This window comes from Pseudorca crassidens, chromosome 9, assembly GCF_039906515.1.
Source record: "Pseudorca crassidens isolate mPseCra1 chromosome 9, mPseCra1.hap1, whole genome shotgun sequence".
NCBI lineage: Eukaryota > Metazoa > Chordata > Mammalia > Artiodactyla > Delphinidae > Pseudorca > Pseudorca crassidens.
In genome coordinates, this window is record NC_090304.1 from 13,742,335 (window position 1) to 13,767,965 (window position 25,631).

Consider the following 25,631-nt stretch of genomic DNA (forward strand, 5'->3'; position numbering starts at 1 on the left):
GTACTGAGCTGTACAGTAAATGGATTTTTTTCTCTCTAAATTCTTAATTCACTAATAAACACAGCACTGGGTATTATCCATTTGTGTGTGTGCATGCGCACATATACTCACTGCAGTATGCTTATTGAAGTTATCTGGACTCCTGTGTCAAAATAAGTGTTGGTCATACCTTTTGTGTTAATTATTTATTGAGTATTCATTTGGTATCACACAGAAAAAAGATGAGTGAGCTACATTCCAACCCTTGCCCTTGAGGTGCTCACAATCTAATGGGAAGGCTGATCTACAAACTGTTACTCTCAGAGCAGTGTGATAAGCTTGATACAGACAGAATGAAAGAAGGTCTTAATTACTTAATTCAAAAGTATCATTCACAGTTAAATGCACTTTAAAATGAGATTTTTTTGGCAGTTCAAAATCAGACTATTCTAATCTGAATCAGTATCTCTTCATGATAACCTTAGCCTAGAATTTTCTAAGACCTTCAGAATAAGGGTAATCTGGGTCTGCTCCATATTAGAGCAGTCTTTGGGCCTGTTCTTTGGAATCTAAATTTCCTCTTGAACCCCTTTTTGGGATAGAAGATGTTAGGGCACTTGTAAATGGTCTTTAGCTTTACTAAATTGATTCCCGTAGAGGTTTGGTGGTGGCTTACGGTTTTAATAAGGTATGTTTATTCATCAAGATTAGATGAAGGTAACACCAGCTTAATAACCACATAAATTTCTTTCCTGACAGTTATAAAGGAGACACAGAATGCATACAAACCTTATAATCTGAGATTGAGGAAAAATTCCTCCTATGAAAAGAAATTTAAAATTCATTAATGACCTGTGGAGACCTCAGAGACCATTACTTAACTCCCTGAGATATTAATCCAGTTTCTCCTACAATTTTTCACAAGAACTCTTCATATTACATTAGATGACTGCACATCACAATTGTATTTGCACGCAAGATTTCTTTATCTACATAGACTTGTAGTGAATTCTTGGCCAATGTTTCAAAGATCACATTTTACTCACAAGAAGGAGAATGTTATTTTTCTATTTTGCCCCCTACTTCCGTCTTCTATCGTTGTCTAGGATTCCTCATGTTGTACAGAAGAGAAAGAAGTCACTGAGAGGGTGAGGTGAAGCAGTGCAGGCTGTCAGAATTCTTTTCTGTGCCTTTGAGTTGCCATTTGAAAAACACTAACCGCTGAAGTTAATGGAAGAAGCCACTTACATAATAGGGGCTATATGTTTACCCTGATGCTTTGACTGTTTCCTGCAGCAACTTTTTTCGCCCCTGGAGGAGGAATTAGGATTGTGATAGTAAGAACAGGTCACCTCCTTTGTTTCTGGAACATTATCTGTGTTGCCACAAAAAAAGAGGTCCCCACCCAGCTGCGGTGGAGTTTCCCTAGCTGGGCCTCTATTCACCTCTTGCCTTGGAAGCCCTCTGGGCTGGAAGGAGCGCCCTGGGTCCTGCAGACCTCTGAGCAAAGGCACGCTGCGGCCCCTTTAAGCCGTCAGTGTGTGCTGGGGCGGGGGCGAGGTGGGGCGGGCACTCAGACAGTGAGCTCTGGGCCCCGCCCCCGAGGAGGCGTTTCTCAGCGGCCTCGGCACCAATGCCACCACCGCCCCCGCCCGTCCGGTATTCCTGCAGATTCTGCCTCGGACCGTAGGGCCCCGACCTCTCCCTGCCTGGGGAGCGTAAGTGTCAAACTGCGGGCTAGGGTCAAGCATCCCGTGCCCATGCCGGAAGTCCTGGTGGACTGTACAGGGGACTTTCCTGGCCTATCAGAGGCTAAGGCGGCGAAAGAGCGTAAACAATGCCGGCTGCAGTGAGCTAAAGCCTGGGGCATCTGCTCTACTTCTGGGTGGTGACAGCGGCCCTAGGGTGCTGGTCTGGATATGCAGTGGTTGAGCGGTGCCCAGAACCTAGCTTTGCCCCAGCCTGGTTCCTACTTGGAGTGAGGCGAGGATTGCTTTTACCCTGTATAATCCAACTAAGCTAGATGGGTGGAGCTGGATCTAGTGCCCTGGGCCTTGGGTCCTTAGCCTGGCATTTGGAGACCTGGGTAGCTTTGGGATGAGTAAGCATTAGATTTTCAGCTACCTTGGTACAATTGAGCAGTAACTCTGAAAGTTGACCTAATTCACAGCCGGGTTTAGCTCTGTGTCTCCCCAGAGGCCTGTGTTACTAGAGTCCCCCTTTTGAAGACACTGACGGTGATCATCTATTAGGGAGAGTCAGTTAACCCTCTTTCCCACTGATACGAATAGCACCGTGTGAAAGAGTCAGCTCTTTACCCCTGTCTGAAGGAACTGGTGGGAGCCCACCATCCCAGGACTAGTACAGTAAGCCCACCCAAGTTTGTTGAGATAACCTACTAGAGGAGCAGTTCACATTTCTGGCCCCCTGATAATGCAGAATACTACAAGAGGATAACACTGGTCGTTGTTAATGAGAATTACCTGGAGGTAGTGAGATTTTTTTAAATTGGAGGGAAAGGCTTGTCATTTTTGTTACTGGCTACTTAAGTGATGAGATTTTGTCTCGCTTAGCCAAGTAATAAAATTTAAAGTTTTCTGTGACAGTTACATAATTGCTATGCTTCTTTAATCCAGTTGGCCTTCTTAGACATAGATTGAGTAAAGATTTCTGGGCATGTATGTGTATTTTGTCTTATCCTTGTTTTCTAATTATTTCCTTTTTTGAGCAAATTTACATCATTCTTTATTGGTCGTTCAAAGGGTTTGCTTTTTCTTTTTTCTTTTTTTTTTTTTTTGCGGTACGCGGGCCTGTCACTGCTGTGGCCTCTCCCGCCGCGGAGCACAGGCTCCGGATGCACAGGCCCAGCGGCCATGGCTCACGGGCCCAGCCTCTCCGCGGCATGCGGGATCCTCCCGGACCGGAGCACGAACCCGTGTCCCCTGCATCGGCAGGCGGACTCTAAACCACTGCGCCACCAGGGAAGCCCAGGGTTTGCTTTTTGAGTGGGCAGAATTTTTCCTCAAACTTCCTTCAGACTCATTCTGTGCTTCTGCAGTAGCATTTCCTTAGCCAGAAGTGAGAGTCCAGGAATGGTAATCAGATCTAGATCTCTTGTGTTGTGATAGTGAAGAGCTTTTGAAGGTCAAGAGCTTGAGAATTAGCCATAAAATAGTTTTACTGTCATAGCTTCTTCTTCTTTTAGCTTTAGAAAGCTAAAACAGTATGTTTAGTAGCTGTATAACTATTTTTATAAGATGTCGTGGTACAGGAATTTAAAGTAAAAGGACACTACACATGGACCCTTGAGTGATGGGGAAGAGTGGTGGGTGGACTGAGAGATAGGAGACAAAGGTTCTAGCCCAACTCTCACATTACAGATGACTTAATCTCCCTGTGCCTTACTTTTAGCTGGTTGATGAATGAGAAAATGCATAGATTGCAGGGGTCTATATGTTAATGATAGTACATTATGCACACTTAAATATTGAACACTAAACTGAAATTTATTCTGAGTTCAGAGTTTACTCCAAGTTGTGTCTTTATGTATGTCTTTGGAAACATTTCTTAACCTTTGGTCTAAAAATAAATAATTACATCTAAACCTTCTTCAGCAGTAGTGTGGACTTTATGGTACTTGAGCTCTTTGGAAGACATTTTAGATACAGCCGTGGTATAAAATGATAATATTTCCGTGGAACAGATATATTTTAGCTGACTCCCTTGCCTTTTCCTCTGTTTTAGGCTAGGGTAAAACCTCCTGAGAGTGCCGAATAATTTGAAATTTCTGAGTATTTGTAGTATTGACTAGACTGAACCATAGCAAGCATCATATATAGGTCAAATTAATTTTATTAATGCTTCTCTTTGTTGGCAATTTTATTTACTCTTAAAGCATCAAACCTTGCTATGTAATGAAGACTTGATTTCATACATCTATGTTTATAGAATGTTTATATGTTTATAAAATCCAGAACCCTCTGTTCATTCCTGGTCCCACATTTCCAGCCACTTGAAGATCATATTTCTCAAGTCTAAAACCAAACTCATCATATTCTTAACCTCTCCTCCACTCCCCCAAAACAAACAACTCAGAACTTTCTTCTGAGATTTTTCTGTCATTAGCACCACTGTTCTCCAAGTCATGTAGACTGGAGCCTCCTACTAGGTCTCCTACATCCTTAGTTGCTAAGGCTTATTGATTCTGCTTCTTTAATGTAATTCCCTTCAGTCTCCTCTGCTCATCCTTTCCATTCCTAGGAGTCTGGCTTCTATTTATCTTTGTCCTCGAGTACTGCAGTAATTTCCTATCAGGACTCTACTTTCTCTCCCTTCCAATTCATTCTGCATAGATTTATCTTTCTAAAGTAATTAGGATCATGTCATTGCCCTGCTTCAGGTCATCAGCATCCTCTGCTGTTTAGCTTAATATTCAAGATTATACATGATTTGACCCTAGTCTGTCTTTCTGGTCTTATACTTAATAAATGGAGCCATTTAGTGTTCCCTAAACATGCTTAGTACTTTTCTACTTCCAAGACTTTGCCTTTCTTGTTTTCTCAGACTAAAATATCTCTTCTCCACTCCTGGTTTTGTTTTTGTTTTTATTTTTTTAAATCTACCTATCATTTATCACTGAGCTCAGATGTCATCCTTTCTATGAGATTTTTCACTGACCATCCCTTGCTCACTGGCGGTTGATCCTGTCTTTGAACTCCCTTAACCCTTATTTGTCTCTTGCTTAGGGCACTTTCCACATATAATACATTTTGTATTATGGTTATTTGTTTAGACATCTACTTTTACTCCTGTGAACTCCTTGAGTCATGGTTTACCCATAGGGAAATTCATCAAATGAATGCTTTAGGTAAAATTGGAATGGAGTAACTCCTTAGTGTTAGATCCTATTATTTTACACCCAGCCCATTCACATGTAAAATGATCGGCAACTTTAACAAATCACTCTTATCTCCTAAGGACTTCTGTTAGTAAACTTTGTTAGTTTGTTTTTTTAACAGTTTTAATGAGATACATAATTTACGTACCATTCACCCATTTAAAGTGTACAATTCACTGACTTTCAGTATATTCATAGATTTGTGCAGCCATCACTAACAGTCAATTTTAGAACACTTTCATTACCCCAAAAAGAAACCCCGCACTCCTTAACACCCTTCTAATATCCCCAAACACCCCAGTCATAGGCAACCTCTCATCTACTTTCTGTCTCTATAGATTTGCCTATTCTGGACATTTTATATAAATGGAATTATATAATAAGTGGTCCTTTGCAACTGACTTCTTTCACTTAATATAATGTTTTCAAGGTTCATCCATGTTGCAGCATGTATCAGTACTTCACTTCTTTTGTGTGTGTACACATAACGTAAAATTCACCATCTTAAGCATTTTTAAATATACAACTCAGTGGCATTAAATGCATTTGTAATGTTGTGTAGCTACCACCATCCATCTCCATAATTCTTTTCATCTTGTAGAACTGAAATTTTACACCCATTCAACAGTAACCCGTCATTACCCTTCTCCATCCATCTGCTGGCAACAATCATTCTACCTTCTATCTCTATGATTTTGACTACTCTAAGTACTTGATATAAGTGGAATCATACACTGTTTGTCTCTTTGTGGCTGGCTTAATTTCACTTAACATAACGTCTTCAAGGTTCACTCAGGTTATAGCATGTCCGAATTTCTGTCCTTTTAAAGCTGAATGATATTCTTTTGTATGTGTATACCACATTTTGCTTATCCATTCATCCATCAGTGGTCACTTGGGTTGCTTCCATATTTTAGCTGTTGTGAGTAATGCTGCTATGAACATGGGTGTACAGATATCTCTTCAAGATCCTGCTTTCGATTATTTTGGGCATATACCCAGAAGTGGAATTGCTGGATCATATTGTCATTCTGTTTTAATTTTTTGAGGAACGGCCATACTGTTTTCCACAGTAACTGTACCATTTTACATTGTCACCAACAGTGTACAAGGGTTCCAATTTCTCCATATCCTTGCCAACATTTGTTGTTTCCTGGGTTTTTGATAGTAGCCATCCTAATAGGTGTGAGGTAATACTTGTAGTTTTGATTTGCATTTCCCTAATGTTTGTAATCTTGAGCATCTTTTCATGTGCTTATTGGCCATTTGTCTGTCTTTGGATGAATGTCTAATCAAGTTCTTTGCCCATTTTTTAATCAAGTTGTTTGCTTTTTTTGTTGTTGAGTTTTAGGAATTCTTTATAGTACTTAATTTTTATTGCTGAATCATACTCCATTCTGTGGATTTACCACGTTTTACCTATTTATCAGTGGATAGAGGTTTGGGTTGTTTCCACTCTTTGGCTATTATGAATGTTAGTTTGGTTTTAATTTGCTGTGTATATTGAAAACAGCACTACATTTCTCTAAAGAGATCACTCAGGCCTTTAACTGGTGTGACTTTTCATGAAATTGTTGGTTTATTCTACATGTATTCCGTTTTATGAACTCTGAGGGTCCTCTTCATTACTTCCTGAATATGTTCTAAATGTTCCTAAGGCCTTTACTTTCCTTTGTGATAATGGCTAGTTAAAATTTGCAGATAGAGGCAAAGTTTAACTTACAAACAGGTAGCCACTTTAATGACTTTCCCCTACTGTCCCCCCTGCAAATATTCTAGAATTATAGTTATAAATTTAAAACTAGTATGAGCTATAGAAATTATAGTCTACCACCCTTTAGTTTTTTTATTAATCTCAATGAAAGATTTTCCTTTTCAACTGGTAGAGTCAGTATTCAATGGAATAAGGGTTGTGAGGGAGAAGGGTCGGACTACGTGGATAACCCCAAATTATAATTAAAACTGTAGTCATTTCTTTCTTACGCAAAGACAGGTTAACAGTGTTCTGAGGCCCAACTGGGTAGTTAGGCTTGATTATTCGGCAGCTGCTGATTAGGGATGATTCCCCCTTACCAACTAACTGTATTTTAAATTTCCCTAAATTACCTAAGTCCTTTGGAGGCAAATAAACTTTCCTTTCATACATACTCTCATTTGCCCTTTATATTTTTATTGAGTTAAGTAATCACCAAAATAATTCTTACTATTTATACTGTAGAGTGTGAATAGATTTCACTATAGATAATGTAGAAACCATATGTAGGTCAGTTGTAGGAATTTCACCAAACTAGGTATCAAGAAATCTCTTTCAGGGATTTCTCTGGTGGCACAGTGGTTAAGAATCCGTCTGCCAATTCAGGGGCCACGGGTTCGATCCCTGGTCCGGGAAGATCCCACATGCTGCGGAGCAACTAAGCCTGTGCACCACAACTACTGAGCCTGTGCTCTAGAACCCATGAGCCACAAATACTGAGTGTGTGTGCCACAACTACTGAAGCCTGCGTGCCTAGAGCCTGTGCTCCGCAACAAGAGAAGCCACCGCAATGAACCACAGCATAGAGTAGCCCCCGCTCACTGCAAGTAGAGAAAACCCGTGTGCAGCAATGAAGACCCAACGCAGCCAAAAATAAATTAAAAAAAAGAAATCTCTTTTAGACCATTCTCCCCTACTTAAGTGACATTGGGCAGGACGCTGAACCTCTTTTTCCCCATGTGTAAAAAGAGGATAATGATACTTTATTTATTTATTTGACCCTTTTGAAGATAGAGATTAATAAGACAAAAGGCTTTTGCTCAAGAGAATCTTATAGTTTAGTAAGAGTCACATAACTAAGAATAATATGAAAAAGAAAGAAACTAAACCTGAATGAGATAATATAACAGCGTGCTTGCATTTACATTATGAAATACATAGAAAATGAATGATTGTAAAAATACATGTAAAATATAAAGTGCTACTGAAATACAGGATGGGTGTTAACCATTATTTTAACTAGGGACTTTGAGATGATTGTAAGCAGTGCCCTAAAGTCTTTTTTTTTTTTTTTTTTTTTTTTTACAATTCTACATTCACATTTATTTATCTAATACAATGGAAATACAAAGGAGAAAATAAAGTCTCAATAAATAAAGGACAGAGCTAGCTTTTTTAAACCTTTCATGTTTTACTCTTAAAACTACTGTTGTCCAACAACATTTATATATCATAGTGTTTCCACATCAAAACTGATGGCAGAGTTACATGTCCTCAGGGAATGCCCTAAAGTTTTTGATCATAGAATTTGAAAGGTTGTAGATCAAGAGATTTTAAGCTGGGTTAGAATTCAGGGACTCTGTAAATTTGTATGGAAAAATAATTACATCTTTATTTGCACTAATCTTATAACTGAAATTTCTTTTTCTTTCTTTCTTTTTTTTTTTTTTTTTGGTCTGCGTTGGGTCTTTGTTGCTGCGTGCGGGCTTTCTGGTTGCAGAGAGCGGGGGCTACTCTTCATCGCAGCGTGCGGGCTTCTCATTGCAGTGGCTTGCTTGTTGTGGAGCATGGGCTCTAGGTGTGCGAGCTTCAGTAGTCGTGGCACCTGGGCTCAGTAATTGTGGCACACGGGCTTATTTGCTCCACGGCATGTGGGATCTTCCCGGACCAGGGATCGAACCCCGTGTCCCCTGCATTGGCAGGTGGATTCTTAACCACTGTGCCACCAGGGAAGTCCTAACTGAAATTTTGACATTTTCTTCAGTTAATAATGTAGGCAATAAACTACAATAATATTATAAGAACCTATGCCTTTGTCACCAATAGAAATCATTTTCATAATCATGTTATGTAGTATATAAAAATATTTTTAGGGCTTCCCTGGTGGCGCAGTGGTTGAGAGTCCGCCTGCCGATGCAGGGGACACGGGTTCGTGCCCCAGTCTGGGAAGATCCCACATGCCGTGGAGCGCCTGGGCCCGTGAGCCATGGCCGCTGAGCCTGCGCGTCCGGAGCCTGTGGTCCGCAACGGGAAAGGCCACAACAGTTAGAGGCCCGCATACAGTAAAAAAAAAAAAAAATACATATTTTTTATTCATAACAAGAGTTACAGTAGTTATTAAATCTACTGCTGGATTTTATTTAATATATTAATGGAGAAGCCCATATATTCACATTTCAAAATATTTTGATAACTATATTTCAACATAACTATATTATATTCAACATATATAACTATTTCAACATAACTGATTTAATATGATCATATATTTTATGCATTAAACAATATTCTGAGGTGCCTATAGACTTGCTCTTTTAATCCTATAAAATTCCAAAATAAAGTCAACTGTAATTTAGAAATGAAATAAATTCAAATTTGGGATGCCAAATAATGATAGTAAGTTGCTAACATTTTTTGAGCCCTTGCTAGATGCCAAGTACCTAGTCTAAGAGCTTTACATGTACTGACTCATTTAATCCACACAACAATTCTCTGAGGTATGTATTATTATTCCCACTTTACACACAAGCATGCTGAGGCAATATATATTTGGCTAAGTAACTTACCCAAGGCCTCAACCTCAAGTTAGTGGTGGTTTTGAAGATACAGAATTCTTTTAATTTTTTTTAAGTGTAGATTTGCAGCCAGACATAGAAAGTAATAAAGTTTCCCTCAAGTAGCAAAAACTCAAATTTGATAAGACTGTTACTGCATTTTGAGTTATTGTGGGTTTTTTTTCTTTCCCCAGCATACATTAATTGATCATTTTATATGTGTCAGACACTGTACATGGTGGTCTAAGGGGCTCATCTACCTGTCCTGTAGATGCTGGTTTCATCTAAACTCTAACCTGGGGCTCTTCTCACTATGTACTCTCCCTCAGTACTATCATCCACCCCCTTGGTTTTAATTACATTTATCTACTGATAACTCCTAAATTTTTATCTCTCTCTTGAATACCAGGCTTGAATCTCCAGCTGCTTCCCGCATCTACCCTCGTCTAGTGTACATGTCAAACTCAGCTTGCCCAAAACTTCATTTTCATCTGTGTCTTATACTCCTTCTACAGTCACTCAATAAAGACAGTCCTTGACATTCCTTGTAGCTCTAAAATCCATCCCGTTTTCTCCACCTGCATTGCTACTACTCTAAGTTCCAGGCCATCATCATCCTTCATTTAGATTACAGCCTTCTAACTGATTTCCCTCCATTGTTAACTGCCTTCCAAGACATTCTTTACATTGCTTTTATATTTACATTATATAGTCTTTGAAAAATGCAAGTTTGGTAGCATATGAAATTTTCCTGTCTACAGTCCTTCAAAGTCTCCTTCTACCTTTGGGATAAAGTCTAAATTCCTTAACATTGCTTACAAGACCTTCCAGGGTCTGATTTGGACTACTATCTAGCCTTACTGTTTATACCCTTTCACTTTTCTTGTTGCATTTTATACTTTAGCCTTGCTGAACTTTTTTCAGTTCCTCAAATCACTGTAATAAAAGAAGATAGAATAGATGTTATGGCAGTTTCTAAACACTTACCTCTATTTCTGTACTTATCTCTGAATGATAAGTTTGTGAAACAGCACAAGTCTTTGGACCACACTTTTAGTAGATTTAAACTACAGTATACCACATGGATGAATTTTACAAATGAAACATTGAATGAAAAAAGCAACTTATGGAAGACTACAACATTTTTCTAAGGCTCACAAACAAGCACAGTTAATTTTATTTAGGAATATGTGACTGACTACAGCATAGAACCAGGTGAACTTTAGGAAAGTGCTTCTGTGGTAAGAAGGATGGGGTAGGAAAGAAATGCACAGGTGCAGTAATAATATTAGTAGTGTCCTAATTTTCAGTTTGGGTGGTAGGTCAATATATCAATTTTATTGTAATGCTTCCTAACACATATATTGTATATATTTTCTTATATATGTAAAAAATTAAATTGTAAAATTATTTTAAAATTAAAATAATTATGGGGAAAAATTAGTGAAGTGCTTTTTTTCGTAGTATATTGATCCTGGAAAACGATAAATACAGAGCAGTAGTCCTCAGTGTCACACGTATACACAAAACACTATCCATTATTTCAGTGGCTGGGAAAGTTTTGTGTTTTTTTAATAAATTTATTTATTTATTTTAAAATTTTTGGCTGTGTTGGGTCTTTGTTGCTGTACGCAGGCTTTCTCTACTTGCAATGAGCGGGGGCTACTCTTCGTTGCAGTGCACAGGCTTCTCATTGTTGTGGCTTCTCTTGTTGCGGAGCACAGGCTCTAGTCGCGCAGGCTTCAGTAGTTGTGGCTTGCTGGCTCTAGAGCAGGCTCAGTAGTGGTGGCACATGGGCTTAGTTGCTCTGCAACATGTGAGAGCTTCCCAGGCCAGGGCTCGAACCCATGTTCCTTGCATTGACAGGCAGATTCTTAACCACTGCACCACCAGGGAAGCCCTGGGAAAGTTTTGGTATGAAGCAAGCCTTTCCTTTGAATGGAAAGCAGCAAAATCTTAAACACTAATTTTTTTTAAAAACTGAAGCTATGAAGTAGTAGAAGCCATTTCAGAAAATATAGCACAGTGACATCAATATTTTAATTTTTTTTGAAGATTTTTAATCACAGTTTCAATTTCGTTACTTGTGATTGGTCTGTTCATATTTTCTATTTCTTCCTGGTTCAGGAAGGTTATACCTTTCTAAGAATTTGTCCACAAAAAGAGTCATGTACCAAAATGTTCATTGCAGCTCTATTTATCTCTATTTAGGAGATAGAAACAACCTAAGTGTCCATCATTGGATGAATGGATAAAGAAGATGTGGCACATATATACAATGGAATATTACTCAGCCGTAAAAAGAAACAAAATTGAGCTATTTGTAATGAGGTGGATAGACCTAGAGTCTGTCATACAGAGTGAAGTAAGTCAGAAAGAGAAAGACAAATACCGTATGCTAACACATATATATGGAATTTAAGAGAAAAAAATGTCATGAAGAACCTAGGGGTAAGACAGGAATAAAGACACAGACCTACTAGAGAATGGACTTGAGGATATGGGGAGTGGGAAGGGTAAGCTGTGACAAAGCGAGAGAGAGGCATGGACATATATACACTACCAAACGTAAGGTAGATAGCTAGTGGGAAGCAGCCGCATAGCACAGGGAGATCAACTCTGTGCTTTGTGACCGCCTGGAGGGGTGGGATAGGAAGGGTGGGAGGGAGGGAGACACAAGAGGGAAGAGATATGGGAACATATGTATATGTATAACTGATTCACTTTGTTATGAAGCAGAAACTAACACACCATTGTAAAGCAGTTATACTCCAATAAAGATGTAAAAAAAAAAAATACACATCAGAAAAAAAAAAAGAATTTGTCCATTTCTTCCAGGTTGTCCATTTTATTGGCATAGAGTTGCTTGTAGTAGTCTCTTAGGATGCTTTGTATTTCTGTGGTGTCTGTTGTAACTTCTTTTTCATTTCTAATTTTATTGATTTTAGTCCTCTCCCTCTTTTTCTTGATGAGCCTGGCTAAAGGTTTATCAATTTTATCTTTTCAGAGAACCAGCTTTTAATTTTATTGATCTTTGCTATTTTCTTTGTTTTATTTCATTAATTTCTGCTCTTTATGATTTCCTTCCTTCTACTAACTTTGGGTTTTGTTTGTTGTTCTTTCTCTAGTTCATTTAGGTGTAAGCTTAGATTGTTTATTTGAGATTTTTCTTGTTTCTTGAGGTAGGCTTGTATTGCTATAAACTTCCCTCTTAGAACTGCTTTTGCTGCATCCCATAGGTTTTGGATCTCGTGTTTTCATTGTCATTTGTCTCTAGGTATTTTTTGATTTCCTCTTTGATTTCTTCAGTGATCTCTTGGTTATTTAGTAACGTACTGTTTAGCCTCCATGTGTTTGGGTTTTTTACATTTTTTTCCCTGTAATTGATTTCTAATCTCATAGCGTTGTGGTCAGAAAAGATGCTTGATATGATTTCAGTTTTCTTAAATTTACTAAGGCTTGATTTGTGACCCAAGATGTGATCTATCGTGGAGAATGTTCTGTGTGCACTTGAGAAGAAAGTGTAATCTGCTGTTTTTGGACGGAATGTTGTATAAATATCAATTAAATCTATCTGGTCTATTGTGTCATTTAAAGCTTGTGTTTCCTTATTAATATTCTGTCTGGATGATCTGTCCACTGGTGTAACTAAGTGAGGTGTTTAAGTCCCCCACTATGATTGTTACTGTCAATTTCCTCTTTTAGAGCTGTTAGCAGTTGCTTTATGTATTGAGATGCTCCTATGTTGGGTGCATATATATTTATAATCGTTATATCTTCTTCTTGGATTGATCCCTTGATCATTATGTAGTGTCCTTCCTTGTCTCTTGTGACATTCTTTATTTTAAAGTCTTTTATCTTATATGAGTATTGCTACTCCAGGTTTCTTTTGATTTCCATTTGCATGGAATATCTTTTTCCATCCCCTCACTTTCAGTCTGTTTGTGTCCCTAGGTCTGAAGTGAGTCTCTTGTAGACAGCATATATATGGATCTTGTTTTTGTATCTATTCAGCAAGCCTGTGTCTTTTGGTTGGAGCATTTAATCCATTCACGATTAAGGTAATTATTGATATGTATGTTCCTGTTACCATTTTCTTAATTGTTATGGGTTTGGTTTTGTAGGTCCTTTTCTTCTCTTGTGTTTCCCACGTAGAGAAGTTCCTTTAGCATTTGTTGTAGAGCTGGTTTGGTGATGCTGAATTCTCTTAGCTTTTGCTTGTCTGTAAAGCTTTTGATTTCTCCATCGAATCTGAATGAGATCCTGGCCAGTTAGAGTAATGTTGGTTGTAGGTTCTTCCCTTTCATCATTTAAAATATATCGTGCCACTGCCTTCTGGCTTTTAGAGTTTCTACTGAGAAATCAGCTGTTAACCTTATGGGAGCTCCCTTGTATGTTATTTGTCGTTTTTCCCTTGTTGCTTTCAATAATTTTTCTTTGTCTTTAATTTTTGTCAATTTGATTACTGTGGGTCTTGGCTTGTTTCTCCTTGGGTTTATCCTGCCTGGGACTCTCTGCGCTTCCTGGACTTGGGTGGCTATTTCCTTTCCCATGTTAGGGAAGTTTTCGACTATAATCTCTTCAAATATTTTCTCTGGTCCTTTCTCTCTCTCTTCTCCTTTTGGAACCCCTATAATGTGAATGTTATTGCGTTTAATGTTGTCACAGAGGTCTCCTAGGCTGCCTTCATTTCTTTTCATTCTTTTTTCTTTATTCTCTTCCATGGCAGTGAATTCCACCATTCTGTCTTCCAGGTCACTTATCCATTCTTCTGCCTCAGTTATTCTGCTATTGATTCCTTCTAGTGTAGTTTTCATTTCAGTTATTGTATTGTTCATCTCTGTTTGTTTGTTCTTTAATTAGGTCTTTGTTAAACATTTCTTGCATCTTCTCGATCTTTGCCTCCATTCTTTTTCTGAGGTCCTGGATCATCTTCACTATCATTATTCTGAATTCTTTTTCTGAAAGGTTGCTTATCTCCACTTCATTTAGTTGTTTTTCTGGGGTTTTATCTTGTTCCTTCATCTGGTACAAAGTTCTCTTTTTATTTTGTCTGTCTTGCTGTGAATGTGATTTTCCTTCCACAGGCTGCAGAAGTGTAGTTCTTCTTGCTTCTGCTGTCTGCCCTCTGGTGGATGAGGCTATCTAAGAGGCTTGTGCAAGCTTCCTGATGGGAGGGACTGGTGGTGGATTGAGCTGGGTGTTGCTCTGGTGGGCAGAGCTCAATAAAACTTTAATCCGCTTGTCTGCTGATGCATGGGGCTGGGTTCCCTCCCTGTTGGTTGTTTGGACTGAGGTGACCCAGCTCTGGAGCCTACCCAGCTCTTTGATGGGGCTAATGGCAGACTCTGGGAGGGCTCACGCCAAAGAGTACCTCCCAGAACTTCTGCTGCCAGTGTCCTTGTCCCCACGGTGAGCCACAGCCACCCCCAGCCTCTGCAGGAGACCCTCTAACACTAGCAGGTACGTCTGGTTCAATCTTCAGTGGGGTCACTGCTCCTTCCCCTGGGTCCTGATGCGCACACTACTTTGTGTGTGCCCTCCAAGAGTGGAGTCTCTGTTTCCCCCAGTCCTGTTGAAGTCCTGCAGTCAAATCCCGCTAGCCTTCAAAGTCTGATTCTCTAGGAATTCCTCCTTCCATTGCCGGACCCCCAGTTTGGGAAGCCTGACCTGGGGCTCAGAACCTTCACTCCAGTGGGTGGACTTCTGTGGTATAAGTGTTCTGCAGTTTGTGAGTCACCCACCCAGCAGTTGTGGGATTTGATTTTATTGTGATTGCGCCCCTCCTACCGTCTCATTGCGGCGTCTCCTTTGTCTTTGGATGTGGGGTATCTTTTTGGTGAGTTCCAGTGTCTTCCTGTCGATGATTGTTCAGCAGTTAGTTGTGATGCCGGTGCTCTCGCAAGAGGGAGTGAGAGCATGTCCTTCTCCACCATCTTGAACCAGTCTCTCACTTTGCTGTATACCTGGTTTCAGGACTTAATGAAGCTCAGATTCTTGATGTCCCATTACAGAAAGAATTCAGTGAGAGACAAAGTGATAGGTAAGAAGTGGATTTATTTAGAAAGAAACACACTCCACAGACAGAGTGTGGGCCATCTCAGAAGGCGAGAGTGGCCTTGGGAGAAACACATGCCACAGACAGAGTGTGGGCCACCTCAGAAGTTGAGAAAGGCTGACATCAATATTTTATATGAGGCAGTTTAGGTTAGGTAACCTTTTTCTTCATGTTTCGAAAAGCAACCAACAAGAAAAAAAAAGTATTGCAGAGAATTCACAGAATACCAACAATCGAATATTATTGTTCACATTCTCTTGGCTGGAAAATGTTTTTAAAACTTACATTGACTGTTTCTTTTTGAAACTCAGATAGGAAAGATTGCTTTTGCAGCTCAAACTTGTGCCAAGAAAGTAACATTAGAGGTTTTTAACCCAGGTTACATATTACAGTCACCTAGGAACTGAAAAAAAAATATTTTTTTATTGAGGTGAAATTCATATAACATAAAATTAACCATTTTAAAGTGAACAATTCAATGGCATTTTGTACATTCACAATGTTGTGCAACCACCATCTCTGTCTAGTTCCAAAACAGTAACATTTCCATCACATCACAGTAAGACTCCTTACCCATTAAGCAATTTCTCCCCACTCCCACTCTCTCCCCCTCTCTCCTCAACCCCTGGCAACCACCAGTCTCCATCTGTCTCTATGGATTGATCTGTTCTGGATATTTCCTATGAATGGAATCATATAATATAGAACCTTTTGTGTTTGGCTTCCTTCACTTAGCATCATGTTTGTGAAATTCATCCATGCTGTAGCATGTATCAGTAAGTACTTCATTCCCATTTATAGCTGAGTAATAGTCCATCGTATGTATGTTTCACAGTTTGTTTATTCATCCATGGATAGACATTTGGGCTGATTTTTGGCCATTGTGAATAGTGCTGCTATCAATATGCATGTACATGTACTTGTGGGAGTACTTGCTTTCAATGCTTTCAGTTCTTTTAGTTGCTGTACAATATTACACAGTGAATATACCACTATTTATTCATTCTCTTTTTGATGAACTTGTAAAAAGTGTCTCCAACTTTTGACTTTTCTATGAACAACATTGCTATGAATACTCTCATACAGGTCTTCTGGTGCAGCTGGCATCAATTTCTAGGGTATATACCTAGGAATGGAGTTGCTGGATAGTGGAGTATGTGCATTTTCAATTTAAATAATGCCATACTGTTTTCCAAACTGTTGTACTATTTTATCTCTCACTATTGCTGTATTAGAGTTCCTGTAGATTTGCTATTAAGGTTTGACTCCTGCTCTAAAACACACTGCTGTTGTTTCACAGACTCTTGGGGATTTTGAAGAGAAGTCTTAATGAAAGTTCCTTTTACTCTAATAAACTTTTACAATTCAGTCTCTAGTAACTTTCCCTGGGATATTTCCTACATTTTAATGGGAGGCAACAAGTTGTAAAGAAGAGGCATAGACTTGGAATCTTGGTGTGATCTCACGGCCTGTTAGCTTTGTTGTTTTGGGCAAGTTACTGAATCTTTGTGAGCCTAGTGTGTAAAGTGGGGAGAATGTCTTTCTTTCGTGTAGTTGTTGTTAGTATAATGAATCAATATGTTTAAAAAGTAGTTTGCACAGTGCCTGACTCATAGCAGATACTATCAAGGCATATATTCATTAGACAAATATTTATTGAAGACATATTTTATGTCACACCAGGACTGGGGATGGAAAGATTAAGCAAGATCCCTTTTATGTTATTTATAATATTGGAAAACTTGAAACAATTTAAATGTCCAGTGTTAGGCTTGGTAATTATGGTACATTCATAAAATGGAGTGTAGTGCAGCCTTTAAACATCATGTTCTCAAATATGAGGAAATGTTTGTGACGATGTAAGAAAAAAATTACAAGAGGATTAGCCCTTTTTCATATAATTTATACACTGCATGTGCATTGAAAAAAATCTGGAAGGGTTCAAGTGGATACACTGCAGTGTTCATTTTGGTTACTAATTGATAGTGAAATTGTATTTTAATGCTTTCCTTCCTTATATATTTTCTATACTTTCCAGATTTTCTACAGCTAACATAGATTACATTTTTTTAAAAAATAAATTTATTTATTTTTGGCTACGTTGGGTCTTTGTTGCGGTGTGCGGGCTTCTCATTGCGGTGGCTTCTCTTGTTGCGGAGCACAGGCTCTAGGCACACGGGCTTCAGTATTTGTGGCTTATGGGCTCTAGAGCGCAGGCTCAGTAGTTGTGGCGCACGGGCTTAGTTGCTCCACAGCATGTGGGATCTTCCCGGACCAGGGCTTGAACCTGTGTCCCCTGCATTGGCAGGCGGATTCTTAACCACTGCGCCACCAGGGAATCCCTCATTTAGAATTTTTATTAACTTTTTTCGTTTACTTTTTAAATGTTCTATTAATGGAATTAAATGGGCATTTGACCAAAGAATGAGATTTTTTACTTTTGTTGGTTTACACATGCTAAAATAATAGTCTCAGAAAAATCTTTTTGTCTTTAAGAGACAGCTTGGTTGCTAGAGTTAATAGATACCGATTTTTGTCTGACCAGGAATTACTCTTAATTCTAAGAAGAAACTGGAAGCACAATGGGAGATGACAGTGAGTGGGTGAAACTGCCAGTTGATCAGAAATGTGAACACAAGGTAAGACTTTTCTGGAACTCAAATTTCAGTGTCATTGGCTTGTTTTGTCAGCAGTTATACTGTATAGTGTAGTATAAGGCTGCCTGATGATTACACAATACAACTGGAGAAACAGCCTACTTTGGAGATTGGGCAGTTTCAGCAGGAAAATTTCTCATGTTTGAATTGTTACATCTTTAATGTCATGTTACAAAGAAGTAATGACTAATACTTGGATACAAAGTGGGATACGTTTATAGTGGCCTGTTTATGAATTCTAGAAGGCCTTGACAGAATATCATAAATATTAAACACTTATAAGAAAAAGTTTGTTAGCTAATCTTTAAAAATAAAAAAGCTATCTGGATTTCTTAAACTCCGTTTTTGTTTCTAGTCTGGGGTCCTTTGTTCAAATTACCTAGTATAAGGTAGTCATTCCACCCCCCAACCCCAATGGTAGATAATAATGTCATTAAATTTTGTTTTGTTTCAAAATACTTTTCTTTTAGCTGTGGAAAGCAAGGTTAAGTGGGTATGAAGAGGCCCTGAAGATCTTCCAGAAAATAAAGGATGAAAAGAGCCCAGAATGGTCCAAATTTTTAGGATTGATCAAAAAATTTGTGACTGATTCCAATGCAGTGGTTCAGTTGAAAGGATTAGAAGCTGCACTTGTTTATGTTGAAAATGCCCATGTAGCAGGAAAGTAAGTAGTTTCTTTCCAACTATTCTGGTAAAAACCCCTGTCTCGTGCTACATGGATTAATTTATGTATATTTATGGATCACTGTGCTTAGTTATTAGCACTTTTAGAGGATATTCATTTCTTAACTTTCATAGCTCCTTGACACTTGTTTTTCATTTCAGTCTTTATCTGCTCTCAGAAGTCTAAATGGTACAAGAGATCTTTAGAGAGGAGCAAATTGGAAATCAGATCTTGAGTTTTTACCTTAAAGTTTGATGAGCAAGTGCTTTTCCTTTTGAGGCTTTTGTATGAGAATTACTCCAAGGGGGAAAATCTTTTGTAACTTTTAGAAGAAACTGAGGTGGTTAGCAAAGACGTCAAAATTTCACTGAAAACATTTGGGCATTACTTAAATCTTTTTCTACAATGGTTCCAGGCTAGGTGATCTTAGAATCACATCTTTCTCCCTATGGTCATTAGGCATTTTTATCTCTTAGGAGAGGTAATGCGAACTAAATAACCTCTATAACTCCCAGCTTATTGGATGATAGAGGTTTTCAGTCACCCCAGTCTCCCATACCTGATAAACCTGACTTTTCTAATACTAGTCTTTATGTCATTGAAAGGAGCCCTCCATACAAAAAACAAAAAAACAATGGGGACCCTTGACCTAATTGCACAAGAAATATATATACACATCCCTAGGTATCTGCATGGGAATTGGTTCCAGGACAAAAGTCCCCACCCCTACACCCTAGGATAGCAAAATCTACAGAAGCTCAAGTCCCTCACGTAAAATGGCCTAGTATTTGCATATAACCTACATACACTCTCCTGTATACTGTAACTCATTTCTAGGTTACTCTCAATACCTAACACAATGTAAATGCTGTGTAAATAATTGTAACTACAATATAAATAATGTGTAAATAGTTGTTGGCTGCATGGCAAATTCAAGTTTTGCTTTTTGGAACTTTCTGGAATTTTTTTTCCCAAATATTTTTTTTTTTTTTGCGTTATGCGGGCTTCTCACTGTTGTGGCCTCTCCCATTGCAGAGCATGGGCTCCAGACGCGCAGGCTTAGCAGCCATGGCTCACGGGCCCAGCCGCTCCGCGGCATGTGGGATCTTCCCGGACTGGGGCACGAACCCGTGTCCCCTGCATTGGCAGGCAGACTCTCAACCACTGCGCCACCAGGGAAGCCCTTCCCAAATATTTTTGATACGTTTGGTTGAATCTGCAGATGAGGAACCCATGGATAAGGAACCCACCAATATGGAGGGCAGACTGTACTTGACTCACCTCAAAAATTATACCAAGAAAGACAGTCATTAATTTGACAGTTTTGTTAACCAGCATCAATGAGTTCCCCTTGCCATCAGTGAGACCATTGCTTTTTTAATTTCATTTTTCTTCTGATACTAGAAACTTTTTTGACAAATGCTGCATGTAATTCCAACCCACTCAGTTTCTCTCCTTTCCAGTAGTACAGGTTTTATTTAATTTAGAAGAAACTCAAAGCAATAAAGCTACTGTAAAGCCTTGCCAAGGAGTCAGGAACAGCCTTTTGTTATTAAAGGTACATATCCATTCCCTCTGTGAAGAAATTCTCTTGTCCTAAAAAGTGTTTAAAATGACTTTCAAAAATTTTCCAAAAAAGTAAGAACTCTGTAATCTTATTTTTATAAAATGTGTCTGTATCTGTCTGTCTATCTCTGCATATAGAAAAGTCTAGAAGGATGGATACCATAAAGTTGAAAGTAGTTTTCTCTGGGTAGTGAGATTTCAAGGGATTTTTGCTTTCTTGTTTAAATTTCCTATATGTATAAATAGAAACTATGCTTCTGTGTCATTGTCTGTTGTGACATGTCTTAACCTCTTATGGTTTGCATAAGTTTTTTTTTCATGTTCTTGAACATAATTTTTTTTAACTTTTTATGTTATACTGGAATATAGCCGATTAACAATGTTGTGGTAGTTTCAGGTGAACAGCGGAGGGACTCAGCCATTGATATACATATATCCATTCTCCCCCAAACTCACCTCCCATCCAGGCTGCCATATAACATTGAGCAGAGCTCCCTGTGCTATACAGTAGGTCCTTGTTGGTTATTTAAATACAGCAGTGTGTACATGTCGACCCCAACCTCCCTGGCTATCCCTTCCCCGCAATAACCCTAAGTTCATTCTCTAAGTGTGTGAGTTTGTTTCTGTTTTACTTGAACATAAAGTTTTTAGAGTCTCATTTACTTTATTTCTCAGCATTTTTAAAAAAGTATTTGTTTCCCCCACTTTCCATGACCTTTTCCGGCTCTTTCTACTAAAGTGTGTTTTTCTGTGTATGGTTGTTGTTGTTTATAATCTATATTACAGAACCACAGGGGAAGTTGTATCAGGTGTTGTGAGTAAAGTGTTCAACCAACCCAAGGCCAAAGCCAAGGAGCTAGGCATTGAGATTTGTCTAATGTACATAGAGATTGAGAAAGGAGAAGCTGTGCAAGAAGAGCTCCTGAAAGGCCTGGACAATAAGAACCCCAAGATCATAGTGGCCTGTATAGAGACACTGAGGAAAGCCTTAAGGTAAAACCTTTTCTTTTTGCTTTAGTTCTGTTAACTAGAATATCTCAATTGAGTTTGGGTTCCTGGTTTAAACAGAAATGAAAGCTGTTGGGCTTGACTTGGCAGACCATACCAACCAGAAAAGTGACCTGGAAAAGCTAAAGCCATTCCTCAAGTGTGACACTTTGTATTCAGTAATTTTAGCCTTTAAGTGTGTTGCATAGTTATTTTATCTAAATCTCTTTCTTTTTTTTCTTTTATAAATTTATTTATTTATTTATTTTTGGCTGTGTTGGGTCTTTGTTGCTGCGTGCGGGCTTTCTCTAGTTGCGGCAAGTGGGGGCTACTCTTCATTGTGGTGTGTGGACTTCTCATTTTGGTGGCTTCTCTTGCGGTGGAGCACGGGCTCTAGGTGCGTGGGCTTCAGTAGTTGTGGCACATAGACTCAGTAGTTGTGGCTCATGGGCTCTAGAGTGCAGGCTCGGTAGTTGTGGTGCACGGGCTTAGTTGCTCCACGGCACGTGGGATCTTCCCGGACCAGGGATCGAACCCATGTCCCCTGCACTGGCAGGTGAATTCTTAACCACTGCGCCACCAGGGAAGTCCCTAAATCTCTTTCTAATAAAGATGAGCGGGGGATATTTCTGACCTTTTCTCAGATTATGAATTAACTTTTTCATGGAAAAGCACTCCTCAGGGTAAGGAGCTCTGTTTCTCTTGTTATCCTCAGGCATAAATTTATGTACCTTGAAACATTGGCTGAAGTAAACCTTTGTTTAGGTGCTTTTTAAAATAAAATAGAAGCAAATGCTATATGCCTTTAAATAGAAGCATAGCAACAGAAATAGAAAATAACTTTTACTCTTATGTAATAAGTTATTTTCAACCCTAGAATTAAGTGTTGTTTGGCAGTGAAGTTTTTCATGAATGGGATCTCTTTCAGGAACAAGTGGCTGTAATTTTCTATGGAAATCTGAATTAGACAAAACACTGGTTTGTTCTGATTTGGCAGTCCTTCTAATCTGATATCCTGTCCCCAATACTTCCACATGAGATACTTTAGAAAGCAGCTCTAGTGAAATCCTGAATGTGTGACGTGTGGGTGTGAAGATCATCCCAACTCACCTCTCTTGTGATTTTGTATATGACCTACTTCTTGGAGAATACGCTTCCTTTGGTGTTTATCTTACATGAAAGTATCAAAATTCTTAAATTTTGTTAAACTGTCTTCAATTTATGTCAGTAAACTTTGTCTTTCGCTTGGTTCATAATGTTCTTATATAAAATTTGACTTTCACTTAGATTCTTTTGTGATAAAATTTTCCTCATCCCTAGCCTATTCTAGTGTAGAAGGCATGTATTTTTATGAGTAGTAAATAGTGTGTTCATTCTGTTGTCTTAGAAATTTAGTGAATTGACTGCATTGTCAAATCGGTGCTTGTCTTAATAGATCTGTCGTTAGTAATGAGTTTCTTAATAAAAATATATATTATATTATATTCTACCTTAAAATTAGAAGTTTCTAATCTGGAGTTCTGTGAACTCTGGCTATTTCATTTTTAAGCTGACTGGGAGAATAAGGGTAGAAAAAGGACAAGTTAGGTATATTGTCTTTTATGTCTTCCTTATAGATGTTGTTGTTTAGTCCCATCCTTGTATGGTTCTTTATTTGTCCTAAGGCATCTCAGAATCTATAGTAGAACTACTAGATAGCTCTCTGGGACCTTCAGGAACTGTTCAGTCCTTGGTTCCAGAGCTTCCTCAAGCTATGTATGTTAGTGGTAGCTTCAGGACACCAAAAATGATCTGTGGCCCCTAAAACAAGTTTTTAGAACTTTTCCCCCTCTAGTAATATGTGTAATATCAAGATTAGGTTTTGTATTGTTAAGGTATCTATTTTCCATTTGGACCTGCTCCATCTGTTTTTTTTTTAAATATCTTTCAGAACTAGGCCAGGATAGTGAAACAAATAAACAAAAATCAGATGAAACAGTAGTAATGTAAAGGAAGTTTAAGAGATCCCAAATGTTAGGTTCTTCAGACACTGTGATGAGTATTCCTAAACAGAATGGTTTATCGTCGCTATAAGTTCTTATTTTTCCTTTAGTCTTAAAGGTCTGCTGAACCAAGTTAGAATTTTTTTTTCTATTAAAATAGAAGATTTTAAAGGAAATATTGAAGATCATCTGGTTTATTTTCATGCTATGATGGCTATATTTGAACCATTTACACAAACTGGTGTCTTGTTAAATATCACTTTCTAGGGAAAGTATTTTCAGTCTCCTTCTTTAACCTGTTAGAGTGTGTCAGTAGCTATTACTGAAACATTTTGTTGCATTTGTGTACATTAGATAATAGATAAATAGTATATATGGATCCTACTACAGAATGTCAATCTTCTTTCATAACTGAATCTCTCTTGCTCCAGAATTTGTTATTCAGAAATGTTAGCAGTGAGTCAGAAAGCTATATTTTTAAGTTGGGAACTTAAAAATATGATATGTGACAGATATATAATGTTAAATATACTGCCTTTTTATTTTAGTTTTTTATAAATGTATTTATTTTTATTTTATTTTTGGCTGCGTTGGGTCTTTGTTGCTGCGTACGGGCTTTAGTTGCAGTAAACAGGGGCTACTCTTCGTTGGTGCGAGGGCTTCTCATTTTGGTGGCTTCTCTTGTTGCGGAGCATGGGCTCTAGGCTCGCGGGCTTCAGTAGTTGTGGCATGCGGGCTCAGTAGTTGTGGTGCACGGGCTTAGTTGCTCTGCGGCATGTGAGATCTTCCTGGACCAGGGCTCAGACCTGTGTCCCCTGCATTGGCAAGCAGATTCTTAACCATTGTGCCACCAGGGAAGTCCCTATACTGCCTTTTTTTTTTTTTTTTTTTTTTTTTTGCGGTACGGGGGCCTTTCACTGTTGTGGCCTCTCCTGTTGCGGAGCACAGGCTCCGGACATGCAGGCTCAGTGGCCATGGCTCACGGGCTCAGCCGCTCTGCGGCATGTGGGATCTTCCCGGATCGGGGCACGAACCCGCGTCCCCTGCATCGGCAGGTGGACTCTCAACCACTGTGCCACCAGGGAAGCCCTATACTGCCTTTTTAAGAAGTCAGAATGCAACTGTTTTCCCCATGGAAAACTGAAGCAAAGAGAGATTTAAGTTGCCTGAAGTTATAGTGTGATAGCTTCGAGTCAGGAATGAAAGACACACTGCCAGGATTGGTGATCTATCAAGTGGAGTGAATCCCCGTAATTACATAGAAGAGCTAATAAAAGCTTATTAAGGGACTTCCCTGGTGATCCAATGGGTAAGACTCCATGCTTCCAATGCAGGGAGCCTAGGTTTGAACTCTGGTTGGGGAACTAGATCCCGCATGCATGCCACAACTGAGTCCGCGTATCGCAACTACGAAGTCCACATGCTGCAACTAAAGATCCCGCATGTGGCACCGAAGATCCCGTGTGCTGCAACTAAGACCCGGCACAGGCTAAATAAATAAATAAATAAGCAAGCTTATTAAAAGTCGATTTCACTCATCTAAATATTTATAAATTGATTTGTTTCTATTTTAAACTTAATGTACATACATATGTATTTAAGATGTTACACAAGTGTTGATCCATTTTAGATTTGAGTAATTCCTAGACTGGTTACCCAGAAAGTTTTTAAATGGCAATATTATTTTGGGCTCTGGACATTAAATAATATTCTTGGAAGAATGGCATCTAAATACAGATGTTGCCATAAGTTTTTTTTTTCTTCTTCCCTAAAAAAACTCAACCTATATGTCTCTATTATATATAGATATAGAACTATGTTTGAGTGAATTCAGGCTAACACTTTACCAAAGCATATTGCATGGTGACAGTTTTTTTTCCAATTTTTACTTCTAGTGAATTTGGTTCCAAAATCATCTTACTGAAGCCAATTATCAAAGTGTTGCCAAAACTCTTTGAGTCTCGAGAGAAGGCTGTTCGAGATGAAGCCAAACTAATTGCTGTGGAGATTTATAGATGGATTCGAGATGCTCTGAGACCCCCATTACAAAGTATAAACTCTGTCCAGGTGAGGCACAAAGTTTTTTGGTTGTCTTTGTATAAGGTTAATATGAAGATATTTCCTTCCTGTCATTGTTGTTGATATTCTGTCCTTACAAATAATTATTTTTCATTCTTAATTTTGAAATCATTTTTTTCTGAGCATACCTGTTTCTACGGTTACTATGTCCTCTCAAATTAAATACTATGCATTCACCAATGCCAGTAGGTTAGTGTTGAATCTATAGCAGTTTATAAGATCCTTTTTTTTAATT

The 25,631-nt window shown here is 38.6% G+C and overlaps 1 protein-coding gene across 4 annotated transcripts in view; it reads left to right on the forward strand.

Annotated features, from left to right (window-relative positions):
- CKAP5 (cytoskeleton associated protein 5) overlaps window positions 1-25,631 on the forward strand; it is a 106,941-nt gene that overhangs the window by 17,258 nt on the left and 64,052 nt on the right. For 3 of the 4 annotated variants that reach the window (XM_067749161.1, XM_067749165.1, XM_067749164.1), the window contains 4 exons: window positions 18,007-18,100; window positions 18,589-18,782; window positions 21,135-21,341; window positions 25,213-25,384. In XM_067749161.1, coding sequence (XP_067605262.1) covers window positions 18,044-18,100; window positions 18,589-18,782; window positions 21,135-21,341; window positions 25,213-25,384 — 630 coding nt within the window. In that variant the 5' untranslated portion in view covers window positions 18,007-18,043. Of the gene's footprint in view, window positions 1-1,580; window positions 1,698-18,006; window positions 18,101-18,588; window positions 18,783-21,134; window positions 21,342-25,212; window positions 25,385-25,631 lie in introns of those variants that run through there. The other variant, XM_067749162.1, reaches the window with a different exon arrangement.